This window comes from Myotis daubentonii, chromosome 5 (genome assembly GCF_963259705.1).
Source record: "Myotis daubentonii chromosome 5, mMyoDau2.1, whole genome shotgun sequence".
NCBI classification, from domain to species: Eukaryota; Metazoa; Chordata; class Mammalia; order Chiroptera; family Vespertilionidae; genus Myotis; species Myotis daubentonii.
In genome coordinates, this window is record NC_081844.1 from 12,374,725 (window position 1) to 12,390,634 (window position 15,910).

A 15,910-nucleotide genomic window follows, 5' to 3' on the forward strand; every position below is an offset into this window, starting at 1 on the left:
GGGAGGCATATTACCCTTTTACTATATAGGATAGAGACCTGGTGCACGGGTTGGGGCTGGCTGATTTGCCCTGAAGGGTGTCCTGGATCAGAGTGGGGGTCCCCACTGGGGTGCCTGGCCAGCCTGGGTGAGGGGATGATGGCTGTTTGCAGCTGGTCACACACCCTTCAGGGTGGGGGGTCCCCACTGGGGTGCCTGGCCAGTCTGGGTGAGGGGCTGAGAGCTCTTTTCAGGCTGGCGAGTGACTGAAGCTCCCAACCGCTCCTTTTTTTCTTTTCTTTTTTTATTCTGGGCCAGCTTTAGCTTTGAGGCTTGGCTCCAGCTCTTAGGCCTCCGCTGCTGAAAGCAGGTTTCTGGCCTTTGTTTATCTTCTGTATTTGAAACGACGTTGCGATCCTGCTGGCTGAAGCCTGATGGACTAAAGCAGGTTTCTGGGGTTTTGTTTAGCTTCTATATTTGTAACATAGTTCTTAGAGTTGCAGCTCAGAGGCCGGCAGCGACAGGCAGGGAACGTTGGAGTCCTCCGTCACTGAAGCAAGCAAGCCTCATGTTCACTTTAAGCTGTCTGGCTGCTGGCCGCCATCTTGGCTGGCAGTTAATTTGCATATCGCCCTGATTAGCCAATGGGAAGGGTAGCGGTCGTACACTAATTACCATGTTTCTCTTTTATTAGATAGGATAGGTAAAGTGTCTACTAAACAGTAGCTGCTCAGTTACACACTAGTTAAAAGAGTTTATATTTGTCCCTAGGCTGGTAGCTCAGTCATCCCTATACGCCAAGATTATGGGTTCAATCCTAGTCAGGGCACATACAAGAATCAACCATTGAATGCATAAATAAGTGGAACAACATATCAATGTTTCTCTCTATCTGAAATCAATAAAGAAGAGTTTACACTTGTAAATTACTTAGAACAGTGTTTGCTAAATAAAAAAGAAGTGATCTTGCCCTAACTGGTCTGGCTCAGTGGATGGAGCATCGGCCTGTGGACTGAGGGGTCCCAGGTTCAATTCCGGTCAAGGGCATGTACCTTGGTTGCAGGCACATCCCCAGTAGGGGGTGTGCAGGAGGCAGCTGATCGATGTTTCTTTCTCATTGATGTTTCTAACTCCAACCCTCTCCCTTCCTCTCTGTAAAAAATCAATAAAATATATATTTAAAAAAAAAAAAAAAAAGAAGTGATCTTTTCCTTCCTTTCCCTCTGAGGCAGTCCTAGGGTTGTCACAGTTCCATAATTATTACTAATTCTTTGGGACTATATAGCCAAGCAACACAGTTACATGGCATCTCCATGGTCTTATTCTATGTGTGCATAAAAATGTACACAAGACTAGATAGAACTCAACATGGGTTAACAAATTCAACTAGCAAAGCTAAGGCAGATTTAACACTGAATATTTAACTAAATATTTGGAATGCCTCTGGAGTTAAGAAATACACCAAATGCATCACTAAATTTAGAGTTCGGCAAAATATTTTAACTGGAAAGAGAGGCAGAGAAAGAGAGAGGTATATGATAAACTGTTGGTTGTTTTTTGTGTTGTTATTTTTCTGCTTCACTGTTTCTGGGATTTTCAAACTTATTTTAGAACCAGTTCTTGTACAGAATCCCAATGTGTACAATTAACAAAAACAAATAAAAGGCCGGAGCTGCTCTGGCAGAGGCAAAACTAAATAACCAGGAGTTCCAGATGGGTCTCTGTGGAAGCCAGTGTTCCCTAAAATACAATTAATGTTCATTTGAAGTAGCTGATCAAAGAGGAAAAAAGGGTGTAACAATATCAGGTTTTCTGGACCTTACTTTTTTGAAGGATTTCCACACCAATATCTAAATTCTACTTCCTATATTAAAAATATGTAAGCAATCATAATCTAGGAACTTGGGGAGACATACCTAGAAAAACTTAGTAAAAGTAATCTCTCTAATTGCCTTAACACTCAGCATAACTGAAAGCATTTCTACTTAAGGAAGACAATATTTCCTTGACATATATTAATATAGTGGTTAAGAGCACAGACTGAAGCCAGACTCCAACTCTATCACTTACTAGTACAGCTGTTATACCCAACACTTGCCAGTTTTCTCATCTGTAAAACAGGGATAATAATTGTATCTACCTCATAATATCATTAGGGGGATGAAATGAATAAAATACATTAAAAAATAGGAAAGGTTACTGGTACGTAGTAAGTGTTAAGTAATATTATAATTATACTTTATCTTTTAAAAAATATTTATTACAAAATGTTTCTTGAAAATGCAATCAGTACATAAAGTAAAAATTAATACCTCTCATCCCGATCTCACATCCCTATCCCAAAGGAAACCAGTTTTAAAACATTCCTACGTAAACTTCCAGAATTTTATATATGGAATCATATTATGCATATTTTTCTGAAAGTAGCATTTGCTACCTAACAACTTGCTGATGTCTTTCAATGTCAATGTATATTACCTTACTTCATTCTTTTAAACAACTGCTTTACATCCCATCATAAAGATACACCATACTTCTCTAAATGGCAATGGTCAACCATTACCCAAAATATTGTTTCCAATATTGTTATTAAAACCAAGGCTTCATGGAGGGTAATCGGGCAATATATATTAAGGGCCTTAAAATGGTAGATGATCTTTAACTCAATAATTCTCTTCCAGAAATATCATCTATGGAAAAAAAAAATCAGTACTGCAGAGAAAGTTATGCACACAGATATTCATTAAGAGGCTACATATCAGCTTCATCATTTGAGAAAAATGGGGAAAAAGCAAATTTTTCTCAACAGATGAACTACACGTCTTTTTCTCATCATCTGGTTCATTTCTGATTTACAGCTCAGAATTTCTTCATGTTCTAACTCTACCAATCCTCACTAAGTCCCTTTTTACCTAGAAAGGAAACAAGGCAAGATATGAGGACTGTGCTGTCCAAGCAATAGAAAGCAGAAAAAAATCTGAGTGAATTCTCTTCCCAATAATCTTTAAACTTAAAAACTGCAGGCTGTTACATTAAAAGCCTATTTACAAATTGAAAACTGTTCTCTTATGCCAGATTGTACATATACATAATACAATGAATTTTTTCTATTTTAAGTTCTTGAGAATGGCTAAGAAATTCAGAGAAGCATGCTTCTACATTCTCTAATACAGTACATCACGAAGGCTGGTCCAGTTATTGTGATTACTTTCACAATTGTATGCTGTATATACTCTTTATAGTTTTACTAGTGGCCTGCTGCACAAATTCGTGGGTATCGAAAGGAAATTAATTAGAAGAAATATATTAATACTAGAGGGCCGGTACACGAAATTCATGCATGGGTAGGGTACCTAAGCCTGGCCGGTGATCAGGGCCAATCGGAGCCTTCTGGCTGCTGGCAGGAGCCTTCCTTCCCCAGCTGCAAGCTGGTGCCTTCCTTCCCTGGCTGCTGGCTGGGGCCTTCCTTCGTTCTGTGCCACCCCCCCAGTGGTGAGCACATATCATAGCAAGCGACTGAACTCCCGGTCAAACTCCTGAGGGGATACTTTGCATATTAGCCTTTTATATATATATACTAGAGGCCCGGTGCACGAAATTCGTGCATTGGGGGGTGGGGTCCCTCAGCCCAGCCTGCCCCCTCTCACAGTCCGGGAGCCCTGAGGGGATGACCTACTGACGGCGTAGGCCCGCTCCCTGTGGGCCTAAGCCGCAGTCTGGCTGCGGAGGCTCGGAACAGGCACCCTGTGAGTGTGTGTGTGTGTGTGCATCCACTGGGGGCCTGCCCCCAGCTGCGTCAGAGGCTCAGAGCAGGCACCCCGTGTGTGTGTGTCCGCTGGGGGCCTGCCCCCAGCCGCGCTGCGGAGGCTCAGAGCAGGCGCCCCTCTGTGTTGTTCTCTCAGTCTCCAGGCCGCGCCTGCGTGTTGTTGTCTTGGGCTCGGGGCCGCACCCGGCCCCTCCTCCTGAGCTGATCGTGACCGTTACAGAGTCCCGACCTCATGTGCATATTACATCTTTATTTTTACCTTAGAGTCCCAGTGCACGAATTCGTGCATGGGTGGGGTCCCGCGGCCTGGCCGGCGATCGGCCGATCAGGGCTGGCTGGAGAGAGGGACTGCAGAAGGTTGGCCAGCTGCGGGAGGTTGGCTATGGGAGCACACTGACCACCAGAGGGCAGCTCCTGCAGAAGCGTCTGTGCCTTGGTGGTCAGTGCATGTCATAGCGACTGGTCAACTGTTCATTCGGCTGACTGGTCGTAACAGTGACTTAGGCTTTTATATATATAGATATATATAGAGATATAGATATATAGATATAGACTAGAGGTCTGGTGCATGAAAATTCATGCACTGGGGGGGTGGGTCCCTCAGCCCGGCCTGCCCACTCTCACAGTCCGGGAGCCCTCAGGGGTGGGAGGCAACCAGGCGATCAGGGGAAGGCAACGCCCCATCACACCTCTGCTGCTGCCACTGCCGGCAGCGCAAGCCTCAGCCAGCCTGGTTACCTAAACCTCGGGTGGCCCTGGGCAGCTGGGCAGCCACCATCCGAGGCTTGCCTACCCCTCGGGCTGGCCCTGGAGGCTGAGGGGACTGGGGGACTCTGGAGGCAGGCACGCAGAGTGACCGGGCCCACCTGGGAGCAGGCCCAGCCTTGCCACATGCCTGCTGCCCCACTGGGGCTGAGGAGACTGGGCACCACCATCTTGTGGCTGTGGGTGCCACCACCTTTGAGGGTGAGCCAGTCAATTAGCATATTCCCTCCTTATTGGCTGTGGGCACCGCCATCTTTGCGACAGCATGAGGGTCAATTAGCAGATTCCCTCCTTATTAGATAGGACTAGTAGGTCACTATTCACCCTTTCTCTATAATAGCAATGTCAACCAAATTCACTATCGACAATGACAGATTGAAACACACGCATGCGACTGGTACCAGTGAGAGCTTTATATGTATCACACATGTGCGAGTCAACTTAGCCTTTTATAGTTATAGAATAAACTTGCTTAATTAGACCTGCTTTCTGATTTAGCTAAGCTTTTTCCAGCCCAGTGAAGCACCCCAACTTCTCTTTCAGGTAATTGTCAGCAACATAGCAGTAAATATCAACACAAAGCAGATTATTATTGCAGATCACGCAGGGAGAACAAAGGGTTAAATATTTAACTGCAGCAGTGTTTGACTACATTCTGTGCAGTGAGAAAACCTGAAGTCATTTTCAAGGGCCACCATTTCTAACTTCTTTTCAGTCGAGTCAAGTTTCTAAGCTCTCTAAATCTCTTTTCCGGCTAATGCAAAGAAAATAGGATTCCACTGAGTCTCCTATCTACCCACTCCAGGACTTCTGTGAGGATCAGATGAGATGAGGCATGGGAAAACGCTTCACATACATTTGGGAGTCTCGGCAGCGTTGGCTGAGATTTGGTGGGGTGTTGCTCCATGGTGGTGGTGGCACCTGTGATCCCCTTGGGGTAAGCTGAGTGTTGCTTTGTGGGCGCCAGGTCCACAGTGCCATTTCTCTGTAAATGGCCAGTGCGTGCCAAGGCAGCTCCTGCGTTGAGCATCTGTCCCCTGGTGGTCAGTGCGCGTCATAGCTACCGGTCGGACGGACACTTAGCATATTAGCTTTTTATATATAATCACCAGTTCAATCCTCAAGCAAGAGGGAAGTGGAAGAGTTAGGGGTGAGGGAGAGGGGAGAGAAGGAAGAAGAGTACTATTTCTAAATTTTCCCTCAAGTTTTCAAGACTCCACCCTGACCCTAAACAGGGGTGTGACCCATTTCATTACGTCTTATCCTCTTTCCTTAAAGCCTTTATTTTATTTCAAGTACCTGATGCTAGAATTTAGATCATGAATAATCACTGATATTCTTATGAAACAGAAAGTCAGTAACTAGTATGTAAGGAGGTACTTACACACTAGTTACTTTTGTATTCAAAACAGTATTACGAGGCAGTGAAGTTTCACAAAGCTTTCTTGCAATACTGGGGAAGGAAGAACATTATGGCTGAAAATGTTTAAAAAGAAAAAAAAGGGGGGGCTGTACTTCCTACATTAAACAATAAGAATTATACTGCTATCTCGTTTCCTTTTTTAAAAAAAAAAATGTATCTTTATTGATTTCAGAGAGGAAGGGAGAGGGAAAGAGCGATAGAAACATCAATGATGAGAGAGAACCACCGATCAGCTGCCTCCTGCACGCCCCCTACTGGGGACCGAGCCCACAACCCAGGCACGTGCCCCTGACCAGAATTGAACCCGGGACCCTTCAGTCCACAGGCTGATTCTCTATCCACTGAGCCAAACCGGCCTGGGCTCGATTTTCCTTTTAATACCTCCTGATTTTTATGACATAAATGCCCTATACAAATATTCTTAAGTAACTTAGTAGTTTTCTTAAGAATAAAACTAACAACTAGAAATGGGAAAAGAATCTTTTAACTTTGAAAGCTGTTCAGATATTTGTCCACTAATATGTAGTGAAAGTGAACAGTCTTCCTATGGTGGTAAACTAAAAAATATATTATCAGAGAAATGTCTCATTATTTCGAATCCTATATAATAAAAGTGTAGTATGCAAATTGTCCCCTCAACTGGGAGTTGTCCTGGAGTTCGACCAGGGGTGGGGCCAGCCAGAGGAAGGGAGGGAGGCCCCGCCGGCAGCCACTAGGGACCCTACCAGTGCACTGGGCCTCTGGTATTTCAATAATTTGCTATTAAAACTCTGCTTTGACCCCCTGAACTAAAGATAAAATCCCAAGCCAGAGATAATCTGTACCATGAGTTCATCTCCTGTTTTTCATAGTTGTGCAACTTCACCCGACAAAGAACTTCAACTTATCAGCGATTTGGATAGTACATATTAGATGCCTGGATAAGTTGCTTTGCCCAGTGCCCAAAATCATTTGAAGGACTCAATAAGGCTTCTTGTTTTGCTCCGTTCAGTATTGTATAATGAGCTAAAAAACAGAGTAAAAGGCAAGAGGGGAGTAATTAAATATGGCACTGCCTAAAAGCTTTTCAGTAATTTAAAAGCTCACCCTACCCCAAATAAAATGCTTTCTATCTAGCAGCTTTCCCAATGCAACATTCTGATATCAAACACATGCTGCGTGTTCTTCCATTTCTTAACAGCTAACATAAACATAGCAGCAACTGCTTGGCCAACATCATCAAATATCTCATGGGTCTGTCCGACACAGGGATAAACAATCACATATAGCTCAACCCCATTTTTTAAATTTTTATTTTTGTTAAATGGTCAAAGGAAAATTACAATTCCTTTGCTTCCTGTGAAATCATGTACACATACTAGCCAAATAGCTAATAAAGGCATTATAGGAAAACAGAGTACAACTAAAAACAGATACTAAAAAGAGACAAGATGGTCAGGTCACCTCCGTACATTATATTAGATGGAATAACATACTGAGAGAATAAGCATACCAGCTGGGCCACTGAAAAGAAGTGTCCTGAAACGAGCACTAGATGGGATGAAAGTAAACACTTCAGCTCTAGGCCCTAGCCGGGTGTGAACTGGGACAACACACTGCTCTAGACGGATTTCTTTCCTAGTAAATAACAGTGACAGTCATCTCTAAAGCTTCCTCCCACACTTCGTAAAGTCTATGATTGTTAACTCCTATACTGTAAACCTGGAACTAATACAAAATAATATTAAATGTAAATTGTAATTGAAAAATAAAACTTTAGGAGTTGGGTGGGGAGAGATTAACCGAAGAACTTACATGCATTCATGGACACAGACAATAGTGTGATGAAGGGGTCTGGGGGGGGGGGGGGGGAGGCATCTGTAATACTTTCAACAATAAATATAAAAAATAAAGAAAAAGAAAAATTTAAAAATAAAACCTCTTCCCATTCTAAAATCCCATGCTTCTAAGAGTATGCTAAACACGGGTAAATAATTTTAAAATGCATATTAATATGTAAAGCAAATAACACTTATGGACTCTTAAATTAATACTAATTTACTGTAGGAAATGATGTGTGTCTTATATTCCAGACCATAAGACAGTTAAACGTTTTTAAAAGTCAACATTTAAGGAATTTATCCACAAAAAGATGAAGCAGCAGCAATAAGCAATGAAAACATCTCAAAATACTCAAGTTCTGTCCCCATCTTGGGAGGACAGGAACTCTCTTCCCTAAAATAATTTTCAGGCCACACGGGTACACCGCCCTCTTAGGAAAGATGCTGCAGTGCTTTCAAATGTCATTCGAGCATCCAAATGATTTCTAAACCATTTCGTCGGGCATATGCTACCTGTCCCGACCGCCTCTTTTACGGAAGGAACTACAGGAAGATTACGCAAAACCTCCCAAGACCCCGAGCTTTACAGGCACCCGGGAATCGCCGCAGGACCAGATGTCTGCGCGCCAGGATGTCCTGGGAAGCGACTGTCGCCGGTCGCAATTCAATCTGCCACGAACTTTCAACCGCCCTGTGTGCCAATCTGTTTTTAACCGTTTCTGAAAATTCATTGCCCCAGACTCCGTGATGTGTGCAATCCTGTATGGTTCAAGGGGGTGTTTGTTCATAAACAGGTTTATAGGCCACACAACCCTATCGTTAAAAAAATACGTATCACTTGAGCAACTTGAGCAACATCCAAAAAAAAAAAAAGCATAGCTTCCTCCCCCCGCAACGTGATACAAGTAACCACTAAATTACTAAATGATTTTCCTAACCAGCCTGTGGTAACAAAGGAACGCAACCGGAGGGCTCACGTTCCCAAGCCCGGACGCAGGCCGCCCCAGCGAGGCGGGTCCCCCCCGGCGAGGCGGGGTCCCCCGGCCGAGGCCCGCAGCACACCGACTTCCCACCGTCCCGCGGCCGCCCCCGCCCCCCGCCGGCGGCCCGCGTCCATCCCCCGGCGTCCCCGCCGCACGTCCCCATCCCGGCCCACGTCCCCCCGCCGCCCGCTCCGCCCACCCGCCCGGCGCCCAAGGCCCGCCCCTCCATGCCCCCCGACAGGCTCCGCTCAGGGTCCACCACAGGTGGAACCGGCTCGTCCCCCCACTCTTCCCACCCATTTGTCCTCCCCAACAGCGAACCCCAGCAGCCCCCGACCCCAAGACCCAGGAAAAAGGGAAGACCCGGTCCAGAGGGAGGCAGCAGCCCCTCATCCTGACAGGTGACGGGAGCTGTCAGTCACCCGCACAGGCTCGACCTGGACCAATGGGCTGCCTTCTCCTCCCGCCTCCCCCCACCCCCCCGCGGGCCGGCGCGGCTCCTCCTCCCCCATCTCCTGAGGCAGCCCGCCCGCCCGGCGCTTACTGTTGAGGCCGGCTGGCGGGGGCACAGGCGACTCCCCTTCCTCGCAGTTGTTGTTGTTGTTGTGCAGGGGCGGTGGCTGCTCTACTAAATGAGACGACATTGTCGGGCGGCTGGAGGAGCGGTGGCCGCAGCGGACTGCCTCCGGCTCTCGGACAGCAACACAACAAGCCGAGTCCCCCGCCCCCTTTTCTGCTCCTGCGCAGTCCCTCCCCGCCCTTGACGTCAGAGCCCGCCCGGCCACGTGACGACAACACCTCCAGCAGAGGCGGCGCGGGGCGGGGATGCGCGGGGCGTTCCCGGCGGACGCGGACGTGGAGATTGGGGGGCACGCTGACGCGCGCACCGGGAATGCGTTCCTGCGAGTCTGGCGGCGGCGAGCGGTGAGTTACGCGGCTGGAACCGGGATGCGGTGGAAGCGTGCAATGAGGAAGCGCGAGGTGCTCCTGTGCCGGCTCCCACGTCTCCCACACCCACGGATCAACATTGTTTTATCCACCCGTGAGCGTTCATTTCCGTGTTCACGTCGGCGAGGCCTCACTTCTGTCAGAGGTGATGCTCCTGACAAAGGGAGAAAAGACCCAGTGCCTCCCTGTCATCGACCTGAAATAAAGCTGGTAAAACCTGAGCAGCATCGGGCAGACCAGGCTTTCAGTTGTTCAAGAGTTTCAACAGTTTTAATTACAAACGTTACACGCGATCATTGTGAAAAAAGAAATGGAAAATTTCAGGGAAACATCGAGAAGAAAATAATCACCCAGATCCCGTCGCCAAACTCACTTCTGGGACTTGACACGGAAACCTGTCCCCGGGCGCGGGCCCGCTCCCCTGCGCACATGAGGCGCCCCCCACCCCCCTGCCCCCCGCCGTCGCCGGCCGCTGCGCCTGCCCTGCCCTCGCTCTGGTTTACGCGTGGCTCGCGTTCCTCCCCGGCGGTCACTTTTTTACTTTGTATTACTCTGCAGGCGTTTAAAAACTTCACGTGATCAACTCGATTATTTTTATATGACTTGGAAGTAACCTCACACCGAGATTGTGAATTTATTGCTTGTAAGTTTTTCTAATTTTCTTAGAGGTTTAATTTTTCTACTTCGACCTTAATTCAATTTTGAAATTTATTTTTGTTGTGTTGTAAATTACTTAACTTCAGTCTTCCTAATTGAGTAATCAGTTGATCCAATAATATTAATTTTTAATCATCCTTTTCCACACCGATGAAATTGGGTTTATAGCCTAAATTCCCACAAAAATGTGAGTCTGTTCAAGGATTCTCTACAGTAGTTCTGTTAGATAAATACTAGAGCAAGTGTCTTCTCATTTGTCTTTTTGAAAATTTTCCTAATTACTTTGCAACTTTAAAATGGACTTGTCCAAGATTGACCATATGTTGGTAATTATTGAAGCTAGGTGATGAATATATTAAACTAGTCTTACTATTTTTGTATATATTTGAAAAACTTCATACTAAAACGTTTTTAAAGAGGACTGATTTGTCAAATCTCATTGCAAATTCTTTTAAGATTTTGGTTGGAAATGTTTTCAATTAGTAGATTAATCAGGGGAATAACTGACATATTTACAAAGATGTTTTCCCATTCAGACTATGATATCCTTTTACTGTTTTTCTTTTAAAAGTTGCTTTTTGAAAAATGTTTTAAACATTTCTTTTTTTAAAATATATTTTATTGATTTTAGAGAGGAAGGGAGAGGGAGAGAGCAATAGAAACATCAATGATGAGAGAGAATCATTGATTGGCTGCCTCCTGCACGCCCCCTACTGGGGATCCAGCAGGAAACCCAGGTATGTTCCCTGACCTGGAATCGAACCTGGGACCCTTCAGTCCACAGGCCGATGCTCTATCCACTGAGCCAAACAAGCTGGGGCAAAAACATTTCTTAAGATTTTTTTGAGTTTTGTATAATCTTATGGTCACTTCATTAAAAATATTAGAAAGTTTCCTTTTCTATAGTCTTACGTAGATGAAGTTAAATTAAAATTACATTTTAAGGATTGGTTCCCCTAAGGAAACATACAGACCTAGTGTTTTTAGGGAGGTTAGTTTTGTTTCTGTAGGATGTTACCTTTATGTCTTATTTTGTGTTATTTGTCCTCCATTTTTTTCTTGATTATATTACCTAATGGTTTATCTATTATATTGACTCAAATCTGATTGCTTCTTCCTAACTGTATTATTCTTAACTCTTTTTAACAGCTTCATTGAGATATCATCCACCTACTATAAAATTAATCACAATTCAGTGCTTTTATAATATTCAGAGTCATTAAGCTATCAGCACAATCTAATTTTGGAATACTTTTGTCACCCAAAAAATAAACCCTTTTCTCATTAGCCATCACTCCTCTTTTCCTAACTTCTTATATTTGATGCTTTTTTCATTCTTTCTTTAATTATTTGGACACTAGAGGTCCGGTGCATGAAATTCATGCACTGGGGGAGGGGGTGTCCCTCAGCCCAGCCTGCACCTTCTCCAATCTGGGACCCCTTGGGGGATGTCCAATTGTAGGTTTAGGCCTGATCCCTGCCGGACATCCCTCTCACAATCTGGGACTGCTGGCTCCCAACCACTCGCCTGCCTGCCTGCCCCTAACTGCTTCTGCCTACCTGCCTGATCATCCCTTAACCACTCCCCTGCCAGCCTGATCGACGCCTAGCTGCTCCCCTGCCGACCTGGTTGCCGCAACTGCCCTCCCCTGCCGGCCATCTTGTGGCTGTGGGCGCTGCCATCTTTGAAGGGCAGCCAATTAGCATATTCCCTCCTATTGGCTGTGGGCACCGCCATATTTAAGGGTGGGGGCAATCAGCATATTCCCTCCTTATTGGCTGTGGGTGCCACCATCTTTGTGATGGCATGAGGGTCAATTAGCATATTCCCTCTTTATTAGATAGGATTTAAGAATTTTCCCTGCGGGGGGGGGGGGGGGGGAGAATTTTCCCTGGCCATAGTGTATTTTTGTATTATTTCTGGTTTAGAGAGTCTTACTTTTTCTCTGAGGACTAATATATGGTTCCTTTGGGGGAATGTTCCAAGAGTATTTGAAAAGAAGGTATATAGCTTCTATGTTCAGGGTATCAGGCTTGATATATATTGATTTCAGAGTGGAAGAGAGAGGGAGAGAGAGAGATAGAAACTTCAATGATGAGAGAGAATCATTGATCATTTGCCTCCTGCACACCCCACACTGGGGATCAAGCCCACAACCTGGGCATGGGTCCTGACTGGGAATTGAACCAGGACCTCCTGGTTCATAGGTTGATGCTCAACCACTGAGCCATGCTGGGTGAGCAAAATATATTTTCATTTATTTTAGAGAAGAAGGGACATTTATATTTTCCTCCTCTTTGTGTGCTAATGCCTTCTACTCCTAATATGTTTCTGTTTCTTCTCTCTCCTTTCATTATAGTTGATGCATAGATATTCATAACTGTCTCTTTATCACTGTGGTCATAATTTTGCCCTAAGCTGAACCTTTCGGATATTAAAATGATGATGCTGGCCAAAACTGGTTTGGCTCAGTGGATAGAGCGTCGGCCTGCGGACTGAAAGGTCCCAGGTTCGATTCCGGTCAAGGGCATGTACCTGGGTTGCGGGCACATCCCCAGTAGGAGATGTGCTGGAGGCAGCTGATCGATGTTTCTCTCTCATCGATGTTTCTAACTCTCTATCTCTCTCCCTTCCTCTCTGTAGATGAATGGATTAGAAAACTGTGGTACATCTACACGATGGAATACTATGCTGCCGTAAAAAGGAAGGAACTCTTACCATTTGCAACGTCATGGATGGAACTGGAGAGCATTATGCTAAGTGAAATAAGCCAGTCAATAAAGGAAAAATACCACATGATCTCACTCATTCATGGACAATAGAGACCATTATAAACTTTTGAACAATAATAGATACAGAGGCAGAGCTGCCTCAAACAGATTGTCAAACTGCAGCGGGAAGGCCGGGGAGGGTTGGGGGGCAGGAGGTAGGGGGGTAAGAGATCAACCAAAGGACTTGTATGCATGCATATAAGCATAACCAATGGACATAAGACACTGGGGGATAGGGGAGGCTAGGGGACTGTCTAGGGCGGGGGGATAAAATGGATACATATGTAATACCCTTTGTAATACTTTAAGCAATAAAAATAAATAAGTAAATAAATAAAAATAAAACTTGATAACCTGCCAAAAAAAAAAAAAGAAAAAAAAATGATGATGCTGGTTTTGTTATTGCTGTTGTTGGTTTTTTGTTTAGTTACAACATTCTGATTGTACCTTTACCCATTCCTTTAATTTTCCACTTTCTGAATCACTTCCCATTAGGTGTATAACTTGATAACTGCAAAAAGTAGTCTTTGCTTTATAGCCTAACTAGAGGTGTTTTTTTTTTTCTTTTGATAGAATCATTTAACACATTTGCTTCTATTGATAATATAAATGTATTTGGATTTTAATATTGTTATTTTATATCTTAAAGTATCTTTCATTGTGGGCCGATTTGTTTTAGAACATATTTCATCTTAAAACTTGAAATTTTTAAATTTGTTTAGTGATTTGCCTTTATAACTATATATTTATATAATTCTTTTAATTTCTATTTCTTCCCTTTTTTGTTTGTCAATCCTCACCTGAGGATAGTTTTTTCCATTGATTTTTTTTTTTTTTTTTGAGAGAAAGAATGGAAGGGAAGGGGAGAGACAGAGAGAGAGAAACATTGAAACATCAATGTGAGAGAGACATATTGACTGTTTGTCTGCCACATGTGCCCTGACTGGAGCCAGGGATCGAGCTTGCAACCCAGGTACGTGCTCTTAATATGTTTTTTATTTATTTCAGAGAGAAAGGGAGAGGGAGAGAGAGAAACATCAATGATGAGAGAGAATCATTGATCAGCTAGCTGCCTCTTGCATACCCACTACTGGGGATCGAGCCCACAACCTGGGCATGTGTCCTTGACCAGAATTGAACCTGGGACCCTTCAGTCCAGAGGCCAACACTCTATCCACTGAGCCAAACCAGGTAGGGCCGTGGTCGGCAAACTGTGGCTCGTGAGCCACATGTGGCTCTTTGGCCCCTTGAGTGTGGCTCTTCCTAAGCCTTAGGAGTACCCTAATTAAGTTAATAACAATGTACCTACCTATATAGTTTAAGTTTAAAAAATTTGGCTCTCAAAAGAAATTTCAATTGTACTGTTGATATTTGGCTCTGTTGACTAATGAGTTTGCTGACCACTGAGCTAGGGCCTCAGGTACATGCTCTTGACCAGAATCTACCCCAGGACCTTTCAGTCCACAGGACTATGTTCTAACCACTGAGAAACTGGTTAGGGCTAATTTCTATTTCTTTGTTTTGTTTTTTATTAATCCTCACCCGAGGATATTTTTCCATTGAATTTTCAAGAGAGTGGAAGGAACGGGGAGAGACAGAGAGAGAGAAACATCGATGTGAGAGAGACACATTGACTGGTTGCCTCCTGCAAGTGCCCCAACCACGGCCAGGGATGGAGCCTGCAACCCAGGTACATGCTCTTGACTGGAATTGAACCTGGGACCCTTCAGTCCATAGGCTGACGCTCTATCCACTGAGCAAAACTGGCTAGGGCTAATCTGTATTTCTTTAGACAGATTCTTTTAATGCCCAGAAAGGAGCAATAATGAAATTAGTATAAGTCCTCTTCTTCCACCTTTCCCACAACTACCTACATAATTTTTAGTTGATCATACTCAATATTTACTTTTGTAGTTTTAGATAGAGTTGTATATCTGTCACTTGACTCATCAACTTAATATGATAAATTTGATGAGTTTACATAAGATAGCATATCTTGCCCTGTCTCTTTTCTCCCTTTTCCCCACCATAACTAACTTTTGTTAATTATTAATTTCAACATTATTAGAGTTTATATATCATAATGTATGTATCCTATAACAATTGCCACAATCATGCCGCATAGCAAACCACCCCAACTCATTGCCTTAAACAAGAAACACTAATTCTCTCTCATGCATCTGAAGGATAGTTAATATAGACTTTGCTCAGATGTATTTAGTTTCAAAGTGAAAGGTGGTCCAGTTCTGCTCCGCTGTCGGTCATCCTCTTTGGACCATGGGTTGGTCAGAGCATGTTCCTCTCACTGTGGTGAAAGAAGCTTGAAAAGAATGAGTAAATGCAGCTCTGAACTATCATTTCATGCACATTCTATTGGCCAAAGCAAGTCAGATAGACACCTGCAAAGTGAATTTGCAAAAAGAATAGATTCTGGGAGGATGAAGAATTGGGAACAATAAAGTAATCTACAACATTACATCATTGTTTTAGTTTCAATTCTGTAGTTATATATTCACTGCTCATTCTGGTCCCATTGCCACAATTTATGCAATTATTCTGGCTAGCTGAACTTTTCGGAGGATAGCATTCCTAAGATAATGCATTTCTAAAAGGTTGGCCTGTTGGAAGATTGGCCTGTTGGCTGTGGAATTTTTACTTGAAACATCCTTTCCCCCCACAATAATTGACATACAACAAACCACATATTTCTAAATACACAATTTGACAACCTTGGACTATGTGTGTACATTGTGAAACCACCACCACAATCAAGATAGTGAACATATCCATCAGCACC

General features: G+C 44.1%; 1 protein-coding gene across 1 annotated transcript in view; it reads right to left on the reverse strand.

Annotated features, from left to right (window-relative positions):
* Positions 1 to 9,485, reverse strand: part of BNIP3L (BCL2 interacting protein 3 like) — a 31,242-nt gene extending 21,757 nt beyond the window's left edge. The window contains exon 1 of the mRNA XM_059695941.1: positions 9,281 to 9,485. Coding sequence (XP_059551924.1) covers positions 9,281 to 9,380 — 100 coding nt within the window. The 5' untranslated portion in view covers positions 9,381 to 9,485. The remainder of the gene's footprint in view (positions 1 to 9,280) is intronic.
* Between the last annotated feature and the right edge of the window lie 6,425 nt (positions 9,486 to 15,910).